This window comes from Sphaeramia orbicularis, chromosome 24 (assembly GCF_902148855.1).
Source record: "Sphaeramia orbicularis chromosome 24, fSphaOr1.1, whole genome shotgun sequence".
NCBI lineage: Eukaryota > Metazoa > Chordata > Actinopteri > Kurtiformes > Apogonidae > Sphaeramia > Sphaeramia orbicularis.
In genome coordinates this window covers 26831973-26853330 of record NC_043979.1, presented here as the reverse complement: position 1 = coordinate 26853330, position 21358 = coordinate 26831973, and the positions used below count along the sequence as shown (strand labels likewise).

Sequence of the window (21358 nt, the reverse complement as noted above, 5' to 3'; positions counted from 1 at the left end):
TCTGTAGTTGTCATGGACTTTAGCCCCTTGTAGTCACCTTTAAACAGCAATTGAAATGTACAAAAACCTCAATATTAATCTTATTGCATTTGGTTTGTAAAGGTATGAATGAAGCTGGAGAGAGATATATGATACATTTAGTGAAGTTGTGCAGCCATTTAAACTTATAACACAGGAATATACATTAATTTTGTTATTTTAATCAGTAACTTATTTTCTAGTAGTGCATTGTTCAGAAAAGATGAATATGCGAGGTATCATACTATCATAATGTATTATTTTTTTATCAACAATTATTTCATTTCAGGTTCCACTTTCTGACCAATATGATCCAAAGTCAAATAAAAACCTATAAATAACAACAACTCTAAATTTTCCTATGTGTTTTAGTGCAAAAAAAAAAAAAAAAAAAAAAAAAAAAAAAATTAAATGATGAAAATATTTACATTTACAAACTATCCAAACAAAAAAGATGTCAATAACCTGAAAACACTGAAAGTTTTTCAAGAAAAAGTAGTACAATTTTGGGATTAATCATTGTTCAAGAGATCTACGTCATGAAAAAACTTCCTTTTTCACTCAGATTACAGAAGGATACATTTTATAGAATATGGTCAAAATGGTTGGAATATGTCAAACCTGTGAGATCAGATTTTTCCTAAACACTGCATTTTAACTCAATACCTGTACATACCTCTCATACTATCATATTTGATTTTTTAACAGCGGATTATCTTATATACAGTCAAGCAGGAACTACACATATTTGATTTTTCATTATTTCTTTTTAACTCTAAACCAGTCAAGGAGGTAAATATGAGCAGATCCATACCGTGTTTTACACAAAACCTAGAAAGCAGAGCATTTTCTTTTTTCTTTCTTTATTTTTGTACTAATTTTTCCAATTACAGTATGAACATCACATCTAATATCAGCAGCATTGAACAGATTAGCCACTGATGACAGGCTGTTTTTGACTTTACTAATAAACATTGTTGGCCTGAAGGTAAAGCTGTGTCTGCTTATGTCTCTGGCAGCAACAAATAATAAATATACAAATATATCATCTGTCTCAGATCTAGTTTTGCTGAACCTGTATCATATCCCAAAATAGGATACATCACAGATCCAATGCAATAATACAACATACTGAGTGAATCATTATTAGGACTCTAAACAGATGAAACTTTATCATTAAGGAAGCAAAAGTAATGTGTTATGTTGTAAAAATGAGAGGTGGGAGTGCAATTTAATAAGTTTTCTTCTTCCCACTCCTTTTCGAACAATATGTATTGAGTTAATTTTGTTATTACCAGTGCACATGCCAGTTACTATATTGTCTTGATCACCTCTTGTATTTGCTCTGATATTAGTTCCTTGTACACACTAAAGTTTTTTTTTTCTTCTGCTCGAAACAAATAAATGAAAAAAACAACAACAGATTTTTTAAGATATTGACATATTCATTGCAGATGTGTACATTTCCAATTTATGCCCAAAATCCAATGTATAAACTTTCAGATATTGTCAGTAGAACCTTAAATGTATGCCTCCATTCCTGTGTGTTCACCTCTAACCTGATATTAACACTCAGTATCTGATTTTTTTAATTTCCATTATCAATTTTTCCTCCTTACAACTAAGGATTCAGGATGTACAGAATCCACAGGACATTCTGGCTTTAACTTATAAAATGCACTTGTGATTTATTATTCAACCTTTTGTCCATCAGAGACCAAAGAGCCACTTCAGGAAATGACAGCTGCGCCGTTTTAAACCAGAGGTAATTTTCAATGCATGTCCACAATTTATTTAATTCACTCCAACACGGGCCCATCAGAACTGAGGCCACCCCCCGCCTCCCCTGGGACCCTCCTCCACCCACTTCCATTCAGCTGTTGCCCTTTTCCCCACCCCCACTGTCAGGATATTGTCCAAAAACTAGTCTTTATCAAGTGCACAGACTAAAAGTAGATATAAAATACAACAACGTGCATCAATGTCTGGAAAAAAATACGGCTGCACAGATGATTTATGCAGCAGCGAATCAGCTTAATGTGCTTAGATATATTTAAAGAAAGACTGTACAAGGCTGGTTATGTGAGTGTTTTCAGGAATATTAAAACAAAGGGGAGAAGAAAAGTACATTTAAGCAAAATAATGGCGCTGCTGGAAAGTGCTTGCAGCATCCCAAGATGTTCGGATCAATTTAGTTTGTGTGTGGGAGTTGATTTTCATTGTGTTTAATTCAGTAGGAAATGTCCTCACTGACAAATTAATTCCTGATTTAAGGGCTTAAAAGCATTTGCATCTCTAAATGAAATGAGGTGTTTTCAGAGGCATTCCCTCTCTTGATTAAAACTATTTGAGCTGAACTACACGATGACACCCAGGAAGGCGTTTCAGAATGGAAAAGAGGTGAAAATAAAGAAAATAAAAAAAACAATTTGATCCAACATGGGTGATTTCTAGAATAACATAGTTATGATAGATGGTTTTGTTCCTGTGTGTTTATTCTCTGAGCTGAAATCTAAAAGTTTTTTTTAAGGCACTTAGGCTGTCACCAAATATCTGAGTTTTTATGGTGCTGATGTGTAGAAGATAAGCATCACACTAAACCACTATGCTCAGATAGAAACATAGTTTTTACTGCACTATATTCATCTAATAGCTGTTTACTTGACAGACAGAAAATATCTTTCTTCTTTTTTCTCTTTTTTTTCTTATTTGATAATATGAATTTTTGAGCAACAAACGTCTTATTTTGGTCACAGAATAAAAAGCTAAGAAGTGAAGCTCACCACTTATCCATGTATAAACCAGTAAGAGAGATAAGCAGGCCCATACAATGGAAATTAATTCAGCATGTTAAAGTGCAGCTGTCTGGCCACCACTGAGCAGGTGCTAAGTCCCCCCCACCCGACACCCCCTCCTCTTTCTATTTTATCTGTTGTAACCCACATTTCACACAAGGTTGGATATGTAATGATGATGACATTTGGTGATTTTACTGAATAAATACAAGCTAATTATATAAAGTTAAGTCCATCCTCCAAGCAGCTAACCTCTTCCAGTCTGTTCATCACTGTGTTTTGCTTTTGCAGTGGACTCAACCACTTTGTTCTAGACACAGAGTTAACTCTGAATTAAAAGCATAAGGGTATGGGGCAAAGCACATGTGCTTGAAACTGTACGTAAAGGAAAATGTACAACGCAGTTCTGCAACACAGGCTGCTTAGACTGAGAGATGATACTTTTTGTTGTTTTGGAGATAATAATGATAGTAAAAATTAATGTTTTTCTCACTTGAACTTACTTATTATCCTTGTGTGACAAAGGTAGGGCGGCACAAACACAGCTTTTTCGATAAGCTTATGCAACTTTCATAACACTGCTGAACCTAGACCTGACCAACTGAATCAACCCCAGATCATAAGTGTGCAACAGCGATAGAGCGATATGTGTCATAGCTACAATGGGATATTTGCAACATAATCATGTGCAAACCTAATGTTTGATGGTGTGCCTGGGTCCCCCTGCTTTTATCTGTTTGTGCGCACAATATGTTGTTGCTGGTTTGTTTTTCTTTTTGTTGTCTTAGTTCAGTTATGGTATTATGTCATCTGTAAGTTTTTTTTTTTTCCTGCCAGTGGGACTCAAGGTGGAAATTAGCTGCATGGCTATAATCTCTCATATTTACGTGTAAATGTTAATTAGTATGAACTGTCCCATTTTAAAAATCAGTCAGTCAATCAATAACACTGCCCCCACAGCCTTGTACTGTAGACACTCAGCATCATGGGTAATGACTTCATCCTCTTCGTCTGTTCTCACCCTGATGCACCAACTCTGGAACAGGGTCAATCTGGACTCATCAGACCACATGACCTTTGTCTATTGAAACACTGCAAAAATATCTATTAAACTGATGAAGTGGTAAATAAATAATGGCATACATACATACATACACACACACACACACATACACACACACACACACACACACACACACACACACACACACACTGTACATACATGCATACATACATGTTCTGGAATAGTTTGTGAGACATAAATATTTGCCCTAAACAGCAACATGAACTAATACTGAAGCAGCTAACTCTAGTTTTAACTTGGTTGGTTTTGTGTCATCTCACCGAAGAATAACTGAGCTCCATAATCCAAAAGAGGCAACAATGTTGTAGTAAAACAGGGATGAGTGGTTGTGTTGTGCATATCCTGAAAGTTGCCAGGTTGAAGCAGCACATTTTCTACATTATCTAAATTATTACACGTGTTCTGTCATATGGAGTCCTTCTGTGGTTTTTTCCATTTATGTTTATAGTTCAGTGTCACTCATATGACTATGATACTAACAGATTAGTGAATATGTAGCTCCATGAGTGCTCTAGTTTGGCGGTTTGATAATGATTTTGTTAGCACAGAGATGAACATCGTTAAATTCCTAATGATCCGCGGTTCATTACTGAAATTTTTAAGAGCAGAGAAAAGAAACTAATATGGTCTCACTCACCACTTTCCATAATAACCTATCCCCATTTCTGTTTATCGGTGCTGTCAGAAGAACCTCAATGCAAATTTTGCCACTGAGGCTGAAACATTAGCTCTGTTTGGTCTCATCACAGCTTTACAGTGATGTTGATCAAAAGCACGGATCTGAAATGAACATCTGTAGAACCTATCTCATTAGGCAGTATATTAATTACTGCATAATTAAGATTCTTAAACTGATATATGCTATATGAACAAAAGTATTGAGACACGCTGAATTCAAACGTTTCATTACAAACAGTGGTCTGGGCTACAAAATGATAATGATAAATGTCATAGTTCAGTCTTATGTTTAAATATCATTGCACCAAACATTGTTAGTTTGTCTTTGGGATTAATTTTAGTTACATTGTCATCTACGCTTATTAAAGCACTTAAGAGTTTGTTTTTACTTAATTTTACTCAGCGTGTTTTGTTTTTTTTTTTTGTTTTTTTTAAAAATTATTATAAGTATTTTATATATCCTCCCTTTGATTTCTGAAATAAAGAAAATGATGTTTTGTGTTTGTTCTGACCATACATCATCATTTCAAACACAACTGACCATCTGGTCCCTTCAATTCTCACTCAATCTTAAAAGAACCATTGATTTGACATTTACCATGACGATTATTGACTACAACTGACATGACCATTTTTATCAATAAAATATGTCAGATCAATAGGAATGGGAAGTCCTTCAAGTTGTGGTTGTGATGTGCTCCAGTATTGTTCTCAAAGTGCAAAGATACCGCATAATGTCAAATTAATATTTCGAAATGGTTCATTTGTTGAATCATCATGAGTCATAGATTAATACAAGCATCACTGAGGGGTGTATGACTTCAGCTGTAGGTTTCAGGTTCTCAGTGTGTGAATTAAATAACAAATTCTGCACAGTAATAATCTCTAAATACTTATATGTACTGACCACTTCAAGACCAAACCCTTGAGCAGCTGAGAGCTTTGAAAGGTCATGTACAACCCCAACTCCAATGAGGTTGGGACACTGCATAAAACATAAATAAGAACAGAACGCAATGATTTGCAAATCTTTTTTGACCTACATTCAGTTGAATAAAAAAGACAGCAAATTTAATCTTCAAACTGATAAAATGTATTGTTTTTCATGTGAAAACGGGTGAATATTTACAAAAAGCAATAACGTCTATCAGTTTGAACATTAAAAATCTTGTTTTCATAGAGTGCTCAACTGAATACAGGTCCCAAAGGATTTGCAAATCATTCTAATCTGCTTTTATTTGCATTTGACACAAAGTCCCAACTTCATTGGAGAAACAGCATTCATAAACTCAACTCTATCATCTATTATATTAATGAAAAATCACTATGTGGATTAGAACTCATATTAAATTAAGTCATAACATGATGCACAGTGGAATAAATCCAAAACTGACCCTTTTTCATCACTCTTGTTGCCTTCATCTGATGACCCTCTGGACCCTTCTCCATCCTCTCCATCCCTCATCTCTTCTTTTTTACTGTCCATCCATCCTCCATCTCTCCATCTTCCCATCGCCACCTTGCCCTCTCTCCCTGCATCCCATTTTATTTATATCTGTTGCCTCATTTCACACTCCACCCCACCCCCCACCACCGCCCACCCCGCCCTACCCCACCCCACCCCCGCGGTGCCGTCCATACACCGACCGGAGCACAGACTCTCTCCCTGTCACTCACTCTCCCAGCGAACAGACGGCAGCGGCAGCAGCATCAGCAGGAGGAGCGGAGACGGTAATCCCCCCCTCCTCTTCCTCCTCCTCCTCTTCCTCCCCTGCTCTCCGTCCACCACCCCACCCCTCCCCAAAACCCAGAAACCGGAGGCAGAAGGGGAACAAAACCTCGCGGGACACCTGTGCTCGGACCGCGGATGCTGGATAACACTATTGCGCTTTGGGAAAAAAAAAAAAAAAAAAAAAAACCTCTCAGAAGATGTCATGGTGAGGATGGTGGGAGGCGGTGGTGATTAAAAACAGGGATGTGAAGCAGGAACGAGCGGCCAGATCAGTTGACGGAGCGGTCGGCGGTGGAACCACCACCTCCACCAGCAGCAGCATCAGCACCAGCAGCATCAGCACCACTCGGTCGGCGGATGTGGAGATGTGAAGGCGGAGGGATGGTGATGATGATGATGATGATGATGAGGATGATGATGATGATATAGCAGGTGCTGCAGGGTCGTGCCGCATTGCTTGACCGCCGCGAGCGACGCCGGGGAGACGGTGATGCTGTCGTCGTCATTGTGCCACAGAAACACAGAGAAAGAGACGAGAGGAGACGCTTTGACATGGAGGGAAGTGGCTGTCTGTCGGCTCTGAGCTCAGGCCGCCCGGATCAGCAGGTTGGATAGGATCTGATTCGCTTTATTTTCTACATGTGGGTGGAAAAAATACCAAAAAACAGAGGAGAAATAAAAAGTTGATTTGTCAAAGGTGGAATTGATGCGTGCGTAAAAGTGAGTGGCCCAAATGTTGATAATACATCATGGGAGCATCATAGCAGCAGCGTCTGTGCCAGTTCAGGGTGGATTACCGTCTACAGAGCAGCAGCAGGCCTCCATCTGAAGTCACAGAGCAGGAAACAAGGGAAAAAACAAACAAACACCACACCATCTAACAGACGTAGTGCCACCCTGTTGCTGGATTTTACTTTAGTGTGTTTTGTCACTGGAAGCTGTTTTGGTGTGGTCCCCCGTGGAGGGACAGCTGTTGCAAAAGATGACTCACTTGCAGGCTGGCCTCTCTCCAGAGACTCTGGAGAAGGCCAAGGTGGAACTGAAGGAAAACCCGGAGACTTTACACCAGGACATCCAGGAGGTCCGGGATATGATCATCACCCGGCCGGACATCGGTTTCCTCAGGACAGACGACGCGTTTATCCTCAGATTCCTCCGGGCGCGGAAATTTAACCACTTCGAGGCTTTCCGGCTGCTGGCACAGTATTTCGAGTACCGACAGCAGAACCTGGACATGTTCAAGAACCTGAAAGCCACCGACCCGGGTATAAAACAAGCCCTGAAGGACGGCTTCCCAGGCGTGCTCTCCAACCTGGACAGATACGGCAGGAAAATCCTGGTCCTGTTCGCAGCCAACTGGGACCAGAGCAGGTAATCCAAGCAGGGATGGATGTGGAGTCTGGGAGGTGGGCTCATGACTGTCAGAGATGAAGCCCAGTGTGTGTTCTCATCCTTCTCTGGGGTCTGGTCTGCTTTAGCTGAAACATCTCCCAACATTTACTCTTAATGTGCACTGTAAAAAAATCTGTGGTTTCCAGAACAATACTGTAAAAACACATCCAACTGTAAACATATTTACAGAGTAACATGTAGATTTAACATTTTAAACATGTAGATTTAACACTGGATTTAAATGGTAAATGAACTGCACTTATTTAGCACATTTTCTACACTTTCATGGTGTCCAAAGCACTTTCCAAAACCACCAGGTCCAACTGGGACCATGTCCATGGAAGACACTGAACCTTAAACTGCATATGGACAGTCAGAGCCAGGATTCAAACCACCAACCCTTTGGTTATTGGACGAGCCGCTCTACCAACTCTACCAACCCATTAATTTACAAATTTAAAATGTTACATTGTTAAATGTTTTCTTTTTTATAACTTATATATATATATATATATATATATATATATATATATATATATATATATATATATATATATATAAAGCAAATATGTTGTTATTTCAACATTATGTTCTTGCAATTTAAACAGCACCACATTGTATTTAATTTACAGTTTTATTTTCTAAAAACAATTAAAAAAAATACATCATTTCTACATACAAATCTGGTTTTGTTCACATACTCCTCCTGTGAAAACTACAGCTATATTGGATTTAATCGTTAACACAAAAATCTTTTCAAATAAACAACTTTGCATTGTATTGTCACTTACAGTTTTTTTATGTTGCAATTTTACAACTTTTTGATGTTAATTCTACAGTCATTTTTTACAGTGTGTAACTATAGTTGGAGGAAGCCACACATTTCAGCCTTATGTGATTGTTGGTCTTATTCCAACTTTGTGAGCATTTTTATCTTCTGGTCAGAGCCACACATCTGCAGGAATTTGCTCCCATTAAACCACTAATTATTTAAGGTCAGCTGCTGATATTGGTTTCCAGTTCATTCTAATAACATTGGAGGAGATTAAACTCTTGGACACCAAACTGGAGCAACAATTTAATGAACGTCCAACTTTACATTGTGCACAAAAACACATTTAACTCAAACAGGAAAGTTAGAAGAGCATCTTTGTGTACATTTCGCTCACATTTGTTCTTTCTGGAATAAAAAGGCAACTCTAATGGGCTGCCTACACACATTTGGCTACACAATGTATTTTCTTCCAAGTGAATATCCAGCATTAATGGGGATAAAATAGATTTGACTCAGCTTTGTCATTGCACAACTACTTGTATTTTACAGTAAAATACGGTTTGGTATCCAATAGAAGAAGCAGATACTAAAACTACTGCTATAAAAGTAGTATTATATTTGTGTTCTGTCACTTAATATACTGTATGTCAACATCTTAATGGAGTATTAGCTGTGACATTTTATTGAGCCTCAATCAGTTTTTCTCAAATTTTTGTATCTCCTGACATCTTTAAATGTAATATTCTCTTTATTGTCCTTGTGAAAATGTGCATGTGTGAGTATGTAGGATGTAGGTCTGTCCACAGGATGTACACTGATGGAGTAAGGTAACTGCTGGATGACGATTGAACTTGTCTTCCCTTCTCACTTACTACTTTAATGAAGGACTTTCTTTAATACAGACTCTACACTTAAATTGGCAAGTTTTTGGCAAAGACATTTATCTTCTCATGCTGTGTTTTCTTTTGAAATGTAATCATTTTAATATTACAGCTCAAACAACACTATTCAGCAAATGCATTGTTAGTGTATCCTACATTGGGTAGTGTGATTCATAAAAAACAACAACAAAAAAACAACTAGTCCAACAAAGAGACACTTTTCCCAGATCCAGAAGGATAGTAAATTAACCTAACCAGGCCGGTCTTCAAGATTATATGAAAAATGAATCAACATCTTGGAAACTGACTAATACTTTAGTCATTTTTAGCCAAATTAATCAATAAAGATCCAGTGCTACTTTTATGGTAGTTCCCAAATTATTTTGTTCTCTCTATTTAACCCGTCTTTAGTGGTTTATCACCCTTTATCATAATATTGTCCTCTCCATTTTGCATTTTTTTCCAGTGAAAATCAGGTATTTTCCTATATTTATTTACCTGATCATGTACTTTGGTCATCATACTGAGAGTTGAGGGTTATCATACCAAAAACAAAGAAAACTTGAGAAAAAGTGACTTTTTCAGTAAAATCTATCATTAACTGAGCATAAACCAAGTGTCTCCATCCACTGTCATTGATCAAGCTTCATGGGTTTAATTGGTGAATCAATGTTGTAGAAGATGACAGTGTTTCTATGTTCACTACGGAGCCTCTGAATGTCCAAATGGGTCATATCTGATGACCATGAAAAGATGACAAACGGCGTTTTATACCAGTTGTTTACATGGATTGATAGGATTAGTGGCTCTAAGGTTATTATACTTTTTTTTTTTTTTTAATAAATCCTTTTATTGGATTTTTTGTACACACATAGCAATATCTGACATGTACAATGTTTCCAGGTGTTCTAGTTGAAAGGTATTAGGAAGTTGTCTTATACAGTGTATATTGAGAACAACAACAGTTTTAATCTAAGCTAGAACGGCAACATTTTAAATCAGTAGATGCTTTTGGTCACTGATGTATATTTCGGTCTTTATGGGTTTAGCTAAATGAGCGCTCTGAGGATGTCACTTACTGTAAAATGTATTGACTAAACACACAATTTTTCTTGTTGTTTCCCTCTCTAATGTGTCCTTTCTGTCTTCCTCAGGTATACATTTGTGGACATACTAAGGGCCATCCTGCTGTCGCTGGAGTCCATGATTGAAGATCCGGAGCTGCAGGTCAACGGTTTCATCCTCATCATCGACTGGAGTAACTTCACCTTCAAGCAGGCGTCTAAACTGACTCCCAGCATGCTGCGGCTGGCCATCGAAGGCCTACAGGTAAGGCAGATTTATGGATTCAGTGTTTGCATTGTTGCATGAAGGACTGAAATGGCTTTACACTTGGTTGAGGCGGGAAAAATGATGGAAGGACTGACAATGAAAAAAAGTGCAACTGAAACTGATGAGATTAAATATCAGTATTTGCAGGAAACATGAAATATATCTGGACCGATGAGAGGACTGTAATCACAACTCCTGTAAAAGCAAGAGGCTTTAACGGTTGTTGTTAAAAATCCCATAATTCCACTCTCCATTGTAGTCTCTGCTGCTAACACTTTGACTGGCGCACTTTTATCTGTCAGCTTTTTGCATTCTCTCTTTTTTTATGGTTTATGGGACTGAACAGGACAAACAGAATTCTACATATTCACACAACAGCAGTTAAAGGAAATAAGTGGGTATGCTTTGAGACACTTTACTCTTGACTGAAAACCAAAATTAAGCTGGATACTCAGCTAATGACTAGCTGAGCATCTAAGATGACACACCACACACTTAAAGACTGTTTCCAAAGATGGGAGCTGATTTTAATCTTTTACACTTAGAGAGAAGCATAAATGTAATGACTTAAGCTGCCACCTGCTCTATGTTTGCTTTGATTCACAGTATACGGTCATTAATCAACCCACAGAGTATTATAGATAGACAGACAGACAGACAGACAGACAGATAGATACCATTCACTTAGACCATCCCCTCCTTTGCAAATACACAGAATTAAAGTTATATAATAGTGTTAGTAGGGCAGTTAAAGGAGTTATATGTAGTGCCAATATCCAAACCTATCAATCACCTGTGTTTTCTGTTGTTTGTGTTGTCAATAGCTGCACTAAAGATTTGTTTGGAATCGTCCAAATAAGATCAGAACTGTTACAGTTTAGCCTTATTCAGTACATGAATTCTGCAATTTTACTTGTTGATGAAAACAAATAATGATTCAAAAAAATAATTTTATTTGAAAGACTCTTAACATCTGTGATAGACAAATCTCAAAGTGCTACAAGACACAATGATAAAAATCAAATAACTGCAATTACCTTCTTTTACTGTTTTTATTTGCTAAATTTGTATTGCGTTCATGTTTCCAAAGCAGTGAAATAGTCAAGTCTGTTGCTTAAACATTATATTTATGTGACCAAAGTTAAATGTTAATGCTGTCTATAATTGTTTTTCATAGCTCATAACATGAGTAGATTTTTGTTTTTGTCTTTTACTGCATGAAATTTTACTCTAAAAATTTGCTATGTGCCAACTACTGTGTGCCATATTTTTAATTTTGTGTCATTTCTTTGGCAAATTATACACAATAACTTAGTCTGACTGGTTAGAGTTGTTTTTTTTTTTACTGTAAGAACTTGAATTTATCAAACAAAATGACAATTTTAGCTTTCTGTTCTCCTCTCTGTTTTCTGCATATGTTAGTTAAATCTATTTGACTTTTAGATGGTTGGTTGGAAAGGAAAAACATCAATCTGCAGACTTTTGGATTTGGTTGTACTAATTTTCTGGCAATTTATGATATAAAAAGCTGCTGATATTTTGCAATAAATCCTTAAAATTCATTGGCAGGCATCAGTAAATAGTATCAGCTGCATTGCAAAGTATAAAACCTCATTTGAACGATCAGGACAATCAGCTGTTAAAGATACGAAAAGGTGCATAATTTAACACTTCTATTAAAAACATGTTAATGGTGTTGTGTTTTAAGCTGTTCCACAAGCCTAAAACACAACACCATTTTAATGTTATCAAAAGAAGGTTTAAATTATGTCTGGAACAGAAATAACATGGTTCTCACATTTGATATCTAGATTGTAGTTTTATTATTACCTATATTATATTTCTACCTGATTTAAATTTTTTATAAAAGACTCCAGTGGACACATGTTTAATACAGTGTATCTGGTGCTTATTCACTTTCCACTGCTGTTATGTCCCTGCCAAATAAAAGAAATATAAATGTAAATATAAGTCATTGCAGTTCAATACTGTACATTTTCCAGTATTATAGCTCCAAACCTCACAGTTCAGTCACCTAATATAGTCCATGTTCCTTGTCAGTGCTGAAGATATAAGATCCATGTATTTAGTTGCTTGTAAAATACAATTTCTTAATTTTTTAGCTGTGGTACAATAGTCCTCTGGCCTCATCACTCTATAGTCAAAATGTTCCACTTAAGAACAAGTCAAGCAGTGTGTTAAGGCAGTGAGCTTGTTTAAAGCGCTGTTGAAGGAAATAATGACATTTCCATTGTGATTACGGACGACTGTGGGGTTTTTCAAGGCTCGTTTGGCTGGTAGATGGAGCGAGAAAAGGTGTTTTCTGTGGTTGTCAGTACAGCTCTAACAGCTCTCATTTGAAAAAGTCAGTCTGCTCTCATCCAATTGTGTTACGTGGTTCAGATAGGTAGATAGTTAATGGGAGACGGAGAGAAATGTGACGGTTATGATTAGATTCGTGTCTGCGTATGAGGGGTTTTTGGCTGCATGAAAACACAGTCGCCTCCGTCATCAGGACACCTTTAATGTCATTACAGAAATGAGTTAGAAGGCTCTCAAGCAGCGTGTACAGCTGCCCTCTGGTTACCGGCCAAACCTGAAAGGAAATATCCTCCCTGCCGATGTGCGTGTGCGTTATTGCTTTCTCAACATCCTTGTGAATCATCTGCCAATTTGTGTTGGGCTCCATTAGTCAAAGTGAAATCTAAGGGGAAGTGTTTCTAGAGGGAAGTGTTGAGTAAGATCCAGCGTGGTCGAAAAGATTATCTGCTGCGCTTGTGATGGATGCCAAACTGTCAGAGCTCCACTCTTTGAATTTAGCTTACAGCTTAGAAAATATTTTAAGAAAGACTACACTAGAGTGGAAAATCTAATTAGTGGCCGTACAAATAAACAGCTATAATTCAGCAGATGTGTTTTTGCATCAAAAGGAATTCAGCTGTAATGTTTGTGTCATTCAGACAGTTTGGGAAGTAGAAAACTAGTGGTTTACAGTCATTTCAGAATCGTTAAGAGTGTTCTGGTAAAGGTTCATACTGTCTTGCAACTATAACTATTGTGGGTAATTCATTTATCAGACAGGGGTAGTTGTTTGTTTTACCTACGTGGCTAGTTTCAGCTACTTCCTGATGAAGGCTACAGGAAATAGCTGAAACTAGTCAAGCAGACTGAATAACGTGAATGTAAATAACTCGAAAACTGCGACTGCAAGAAGCACAAATGTCCAAAAAATGGAATAAATGGACTGATTACAGAACCAGGAATGGAGGAAGGACTGAATAATGTGAATGTAAGGTCGTGTAGTGTACCCAAGCGAGGTTTGTTTGTTTGCTTTTTGTTGTTTTTGCTTATAATATGTTTATAAAATTTCAATAAAAACTTAAGTGAAAAAAAAGAAACTAGTCAAGCAGATAAACAAGCAACTACCCCTGTCTGATAACAATCGTTAAGGGTGTTGTTAGGATTCGAAAACTACAGGCTGAACTTACCTGGATGTTTTAAAGCCGATCATCTTCACTCAAAAGATTTTGACACTGAAAACACTTCATGTAAGTCTGAAATGAACATTAACATATTTGTTTAGGTATTTTATCTATTAGGCAGCAAAGGCTGAATTTGCCGTTCTTTATCTGCATGTGAAAGACTGAACAGAGACATGACAAGGAAGCATAATAGCTCACACCTCAGGTATTTCCATCATCAACTCCACAAAAAAATGTGTTTAATTGCTTTGCTACCACTTGGCTGATCTTGCTACACAGCTTTCACTTTATTAGAAATCAGATGATCGGATGAAAAATCTCCAGGAACTTATACTCACTTGATACTCATGGCTTTAAAGGAGTGATATTTTGCTTTTTTTTAATGGAATTTTACATTTTAAAACATTTCCCTGTGGTCTACATAAACTATAAATGCTATGCTTGGGTCTGAATTCTTCATTAATTCAACTCCACAGGTCCATCTTCAACCCTGTTTCTGAGTAATGACACCAGAAAGGTTGTTTTGAGTGCTGGCCCTTTAAATGCAAATGCCCCACCCCCTCCAGGTTGTTGACTGTGCTTCTCTCTCCCCTTCAGTCACTTGTGTTCGTTAATACAACCAACAACTGAACATTTTAGGTAATTGGCTCAAAGTCTGGACATATCCTCAGTCTGAACTACAACCACTGCTGCAGATAAACAGTTATGTAGTATTTGGAGAAATGTTCGTTGGAAGTTTTGACCTTTTATGTGCAAATGTCGTGACGTAACTAGTTATAAAATGTAACAAATTAAGCAGAAATTAAAACGGGTTGTAGAAATCCACTCGGTTTTTGCCAAAATGAATATAAAGATAGCTTTGCAGCATCTGGAGGGTTCAAATTCAAACTTTTTGAACTATTAGGGTCCAAATACACAAATAAATGAACCAAAGACTAATAAAAGTGGGTTTAGCAAAATATGACCCCTTTAACATCTTATTGTTTCTCTCTGAAATCCCCATGTGTTGTTCTGAAATGAGTGTAAATCACAGACATATTGTGTTTGTAAAACAGTTACAACTAATATGTGCCCAAGTTTCCTAAACCACAATAAAAAAATACAATAATGTATATGATAGGGCTGAAATCTGTGACAGTGTATGTAATTTTATATCTTGGTAACAGTATATATGACAACAGTAATTATTACGTCTGTGTCATGTGTCTCTTCAGTATCATCAGTTAATATTTTGTAGCTGTGATTGAACAGGCAAAACATAATTATATTGTCTTTTGCGGGGGAATAATCCACAAAATTATGATCCATAACAATCAAGTTATAGCAAACCAAGTTATAGCAAAACTATACATTTTCCTTTACTTTTCTCTAGTGTTCACTGGTTCTGATTGGTGCATGGTGTTTAAATTCTGCATCTTTGCAATGTTTTGGGGACAATATCAACATGAACTTGTACATACAGCTGCAGTGTTTCCATTAATTACATTTAGTCACATAATCTGTCCCACTGAAGTTTTATGAATTAAAAAGTGTCTATGTAAATCAGACTCACTGCACATCGGAGTTAGGTAGATGGAGCAGACTTCCAATAATTCTTTATAATTATTTCTCCAAGAACAGCAAAATAACATATGTCACATAGTCTGCAAGTCAATTCAGAGTAAAGCCAAACACTTGAACACAGACAGATGCTGTAGTATTGCTATAAACACACTGCCACACACTATTTTGTTGAGTACAACACTCAATAAAATCCTGTAATTACTCTGATAAATGGGCCATTTAGACTAAATGTTTGCAGAGTAGGAAACATGGCAATCGGTATAATCTTCCTAAAAAGTAAATCATATGTCAAATTACGATCAATCATCTATTGATCTGAGACCCAGATCTACATCTGTTGATTATTTTCTGAAGGTATTAGATTGTTTATTATAAAATGGCTTTAGAGATTGACTGGATTAGAGAAGTTAGAATTAAAAAAAAGTAGACTTTAGACACTTGATGTACTATCATATAGTTGCTAATTTACTTAATAGACAGAAAACAATTAATGGTTACAGTTAATATGTATTGTCTATGCTTTAATATAAATGAACACTGTGAGAGATGCTTTAATATTAAAATGATTAATCACAGTTTAACAGGATTTAAATTGTGATGAATTAAGATTCACCCACAGTTTAGAGCAGAAAACAGAAACTACTTCATATTAAAAATGTTATGAATGTGTGTGTTCAGACAACAACAATTCAGACTTTTTTCTCAGTGGTATCATGTTAAGTTGTTAAATATAAGAAAAGCTAAATGAAGTAAGGGTTTTTATTCAGTTAACACTAGTGTTTGTTTTTAATCTTTTATTGGATCATTTAGATCCTTCTGTGGCAGAGGCTGAAGACAAATTTCCAACAATGTGGGACAGTAAAGTGAATCTTGTTGATGTTTATTACTTCGTACTTTAGTTAACCTTGTTATTATCCCTAAATGTGTTTTCATGATTATGTTCTTTAAATATTTTCTGTATTAGAGAAACATGCTTTTACTTAAACATTTTTTTTTGCATTAATACACACAACCAATCAATCAACCAACCAACCAGGAGCCTGTATTTTACCAGATAGTTTAATGCAACAGTGTGATTTAATTGAGGATTGGAGAAGTTTTTAATGGCTTTTAGAAAAACAAATAAGAAGTGTAGGTCTTAATGATAAATTGCACTGAGTCCCAAACCCCTATAGGCCATATGTTTTATTTATTTATTTATGAAAAACTTGACGGTGTGAACAACTTAATGTCTCCCTGACATCATTCTCCACTTAAGCCTAGGCACTACCAAAGTAAATATCTTATTTTTTACTTGAGCAGAGTGTTTTCATACACTTTTCACCTCCTACAGATTCTCTAAACATTCTTTTTCTGCAGCGTCAGCACCAACTTGAGGTGGTTTTTTGGCAAGGGCAAACTCTTTCTCCTCTTTCAAACTGAGGCATCAGCCCAGTGCATCACAGGGACGAGTCCATATATAACACTTTTCTGACGGCTCTCCAGACACAGATTAGAGCCTGAATTATTGATAGGAGCTATTAGCTGAGCCCTGAGTCATTCCCAGTGTGCTACACTCAAACGTCTGCTCATCATGTTGTGCAGAAAGCCAAAGAAAAAAGCAAAGTAAGAAGACTTCATTTAATATGACAGATAAATTTAAAACTCACTAATAAAAACATGGCAATACATTTCATTTCATCAATAGCCCACATTTTTGTCAACAAATCCCTCAAGTCTGAAGACAGCAGTGTATGGATCTAGAGGTGCTTTACTTTGACTCAAACACCAAACTTCTATGATAGTTTTACCTCGGATACTTTTTCAAAGTCTTAAAATATTAACACACCCACACCCAGAGGTATCTACACCCCTACTTAAATACCTGACAGTGTTTTAGTTTTACTTCCTACATTATAACACAAAAATATCATGTCATTTGCTTGGCAAAAGTTTTCAGAGTCACATACACACTTATTGTTTTTTTACCAGTGTGACCAGGGAGTGAATACACATATAAAACAAAGGTGTCCCACAAGGATCTATTATAGAGCCTAGTTTGTTCTGCTTTTGTAAATGTTTGAGATAATATAACTCACCGTATACAAATGCATTTTCGCAACATGTATTCCATTATCTAACAGAACAAACTAGGCACTAAAATAGATCCTGGTGGGATACCTTTGTTTTATTTAAGTGAGGCTTAAGTATAATTATCAGATATGAATAGTTTTATCATAAAATTTTTGGCCCAGGTGTGTGTTTAGAGTTTTGAAAATGTAATTATTGGACACAAGGATGTTACATGTAAAAGCAAGTGAGAAGAACTGAATGTGTGTTAATCCGATGCTTAAAATAGTCTCTAAGAAATGCAGTAATTATTGTTTTTTGAATACAAATTTTGTAATAATAACAGTGTTAAGCTGTCTATGGAAACTGGTCTCTAAAGCAGGTTGTTTTTTCTGGCATTTCGTGGCAAAACAGGCTGATTAATCATGAAGGTTAGCAATCATTATGAGGAATTAAGTATGTAAGTATTAAAGATGCACAGATATATTTTTTTCACTTTCTGCACCGTATAGTAGAGCTGATTCACTCCCACACAAACTCAGAGATGTGGATATTGTTAAGCAGGCTCAGTGAGTCATTTCTGTCTGTTTATGAATCTGAAAACCAGTAAGTGTTTAAAAGCTGCCGAGTCACGCTCGTCTGCGGGGCCTGCGTTCCTTCTGCACGGAGGTTTGATGTGATTTGATGGCTGGTTAACGCAGAACACGTACCCCGCTTTAGTTCAGAGTGCATCAACTGCTTTATATCTGCTGTTGTCGGTGTTTCCACAGATTTGTCACCGTTCAGGCTTCTATTATCTGACGCCGACGTGAACTGACAGCTGTGTGCAAAACAACAGCGGAAATTAGGATGCAAGAAATATCCTTTTAGAGTTTTTTTTGCAGTCTTTTTTAATAATAAATGATAACACTTGAATCTTTTCGTAGACAAAAGACCATAAGCAACAGTTAACACAACAATATGCCAAAAAGAATTCAGCAAAAACTAATTAAATACACAGCAAAAACTATTAAAATGTAAAAATATGAGGTCTCAGAGAAAAAGAATATGAAGAAAAGTAATAATCTCCATTAATTTATGCTTGATTTTTAATCTAAATATGAGACTCTCCCAGTGTTCTGTGTATAATCTTTTTTAAGTTTAAGTGGATATGAACAAAATACTAGTTATTTTGTAAGTCTCTTTATGAAGTCCTGAGTTATATTTGTGTCTTTTTAAATTTAGGACTCATTTGACAAGGATTAGACAGTTTTTCCTCAAATCTAAATCTATAATTAAAACTCTTTTTGCATAGTTTATCACTTTGAACATTTTTGACAGAATGTTAATATAAGTACACATAACACACTCAATGTAAGAAGAAAATTAAAAATGTTCCCATTACCCACTACTTTATATTTGCCCACCTTTCAGGTTCATTTTAGTTTTCTGCATTTGAGGAGAATTATCCAGAATTGTTTTTGCATCATTGCACACTATTGCAACATCAGGGCTAATTTTAACCTGAACTGACAGAACAAAAATACAAAGAAAACATGACAAACATAACAAGATACAGACAGCAGGAAGAACATAACAAGGGACTGGATGATGGGGAAAAGTCATTATAATGTTTTGAATTCTACACACTGGAGCAAAGTTAATGTTAATTATTTTCAGTATTTTTCCATTTTTCATTTTATGTGAAGTTCTAATAATCTACTGATATACTGTATTAATAATGCATGGGCTCTGTTTTGTTTTGCACAGAAACTGCCTTTAGAATTGTCTGTAAAAAGCCTAGTTTTTACTTTTATAGACAGAGTACATGTCAGAGTCTGTACTTTTTCACTTTTGATTGAAGAAGTTGAATCAGTTTTTCTGGGTTTATATAAGTGTCTGAACTTCTGCTTAAACCACCTCTGGACAACAAGTTCTTCCATAACCGGTTTTCATAGTTACATTTACAGGAAGATGTTTATCATTAATATTATATGAAATAATATCATGCATAAATGATTAAATGTCTGAATGTGACAGTGTGCAGATATGTGTGCATTTCCACAGCTATGAAGAGGATCTCAATTTTGAAGTTATGTGTAAAGTCATCAGATTCATGATTCATGAGTCCATGTGTCACATGAAGTAAAATAGCATTCAGAAAATACACCAAACCATGTCACAGTCTAATTTTTGGAACTGCTTTCAGCTGAAAACTGAGACAAATCAAGACAGCGTACCTTGACTCACTGTGAATAATATAATTCATCACATCATTATTCATCCTCAATAAAAAAAAACATGGGTTTAAATTGCTTACTTGAATCGGCCTTTCTACAGTTTTGTTTTTGGTTTCTTTGGTTGTCTGTTTTTGTCGTCCTCCATGTTAATGCTTCTCAAACTGTCAAAATGTGATGGATTTTTTTTTTCATGACATCTCCCTTCGTTGTGAGCATTCAAATACAAATAGCATGTAGGTCACATGCCTTGGGATCCAATTTTGTGGCACAGTTTGTTGTGCAGATCATAGCAGAAGAAACACTGTTAGTCTGGATCCCTGCTGGCGGCCCCTGGAGGCTTTAATGTTCATTTCATCCCACAATACATACAGCAACTGTTGACTGACATGAAACGGACTGATGCTTTATTTTTAGAGTTGTAAAAGTAATGAGACTACACATGCTGGACAAGTCTGCTCCTGGTGGCGCTAGAGGGAAGGAAAAGTTATTAAATTAAAAGGCTTTATCCTTGTAAATTACATGGACGTACCGTATATTAATTACATTCTGCTGTGAAGTTGCACAGAAACAGGCGCTCCATTAACTGAAGAGCTTAAATTTATTTCCTATTTTTAAGGTTAACCTTGAAATTATAGCTCAAGATTAATTGAAGTGTTTTAATGCAATGTTCTCCGTGAACCTAATGGCACTGAACGATGCACCGTTTCAGTATTGCCGTCACAAGTGCAATACTCACATCAGATGTCGAGTAACACTGGCATTCTGAGCTGCCCCAGATCAAACCTCACATCAAACACAGCATGAAACTACTTTTTGCTTGCATGATACTAGTATAGCAGTACTTCAGAACAGTCTTGCACCCAATCCCAATTCACCCCTTGGCCCTCCCCCTCCTTCTTAGCCCTCCCCCTTGGCCATTGCACTTGGCACTACCCCTTGAAACAAAGTTGCAGGGGTTAGGGGCTGAAACGTTCCTGTATAAAATGAGACAACCCTTCCAGACCTGTTACGTCATCAGCAGTCACTGATGCCGCTATAAACAGATGCGACAACTTTGTTTCCGAAAGAATTCACTGTGCCGTCAGCAGCTGTAACTGTCTCTGTTGCATGGGCTTTGGGTATATTTTTGCGGCTATCAACTATAAACTGCAGAAATGAGATTTATAACACATTGAAACGGCATTAAACAGTCAATTAAATGATGAAGTTGTGTATGAAGAAAATACATACATTTGTGTGTTTCTTTCATCACACTGCTGCACTTCTTTTGCTGTGTTTACCTCCGTCTTGCCAATGATTCAAACAGAATTATGGGAGATTTCTCATACTCCTCTGTTCGTTGTGTGGTCTAAGGATGT

The 21358-nt window shown here is 36.5% G+C and overlaps 1 protein-coding gene across 1 annotated transcript in view; it reads left to right on the top strand.

Annotated features, from left to right (window-relative positions):
* The first annotated feature begins 6278 nt into the window (after positions 1 to 6278).
* The window catches only part of clvs2 (clavesin 2), a 50478-nt gene continuing 35398 nt past the window's right edge, over positions 6279 to 21358 (top strand). The window contains exons 1-2 of the mRNA XM_030128045.1: positions 6279 to 7678; positions 10510 to 10684. Coding sequence (XP_029983905.1) covers positions 7290 to 7678; positions 10510 to 10684 — 564 coding nt within the window. The 5' untranslated portion in view covers positions 6279 to 7289. The remainder of the gene's footprint in view (positions 7679 to 10509; positions 10685 to 21358) is intronic.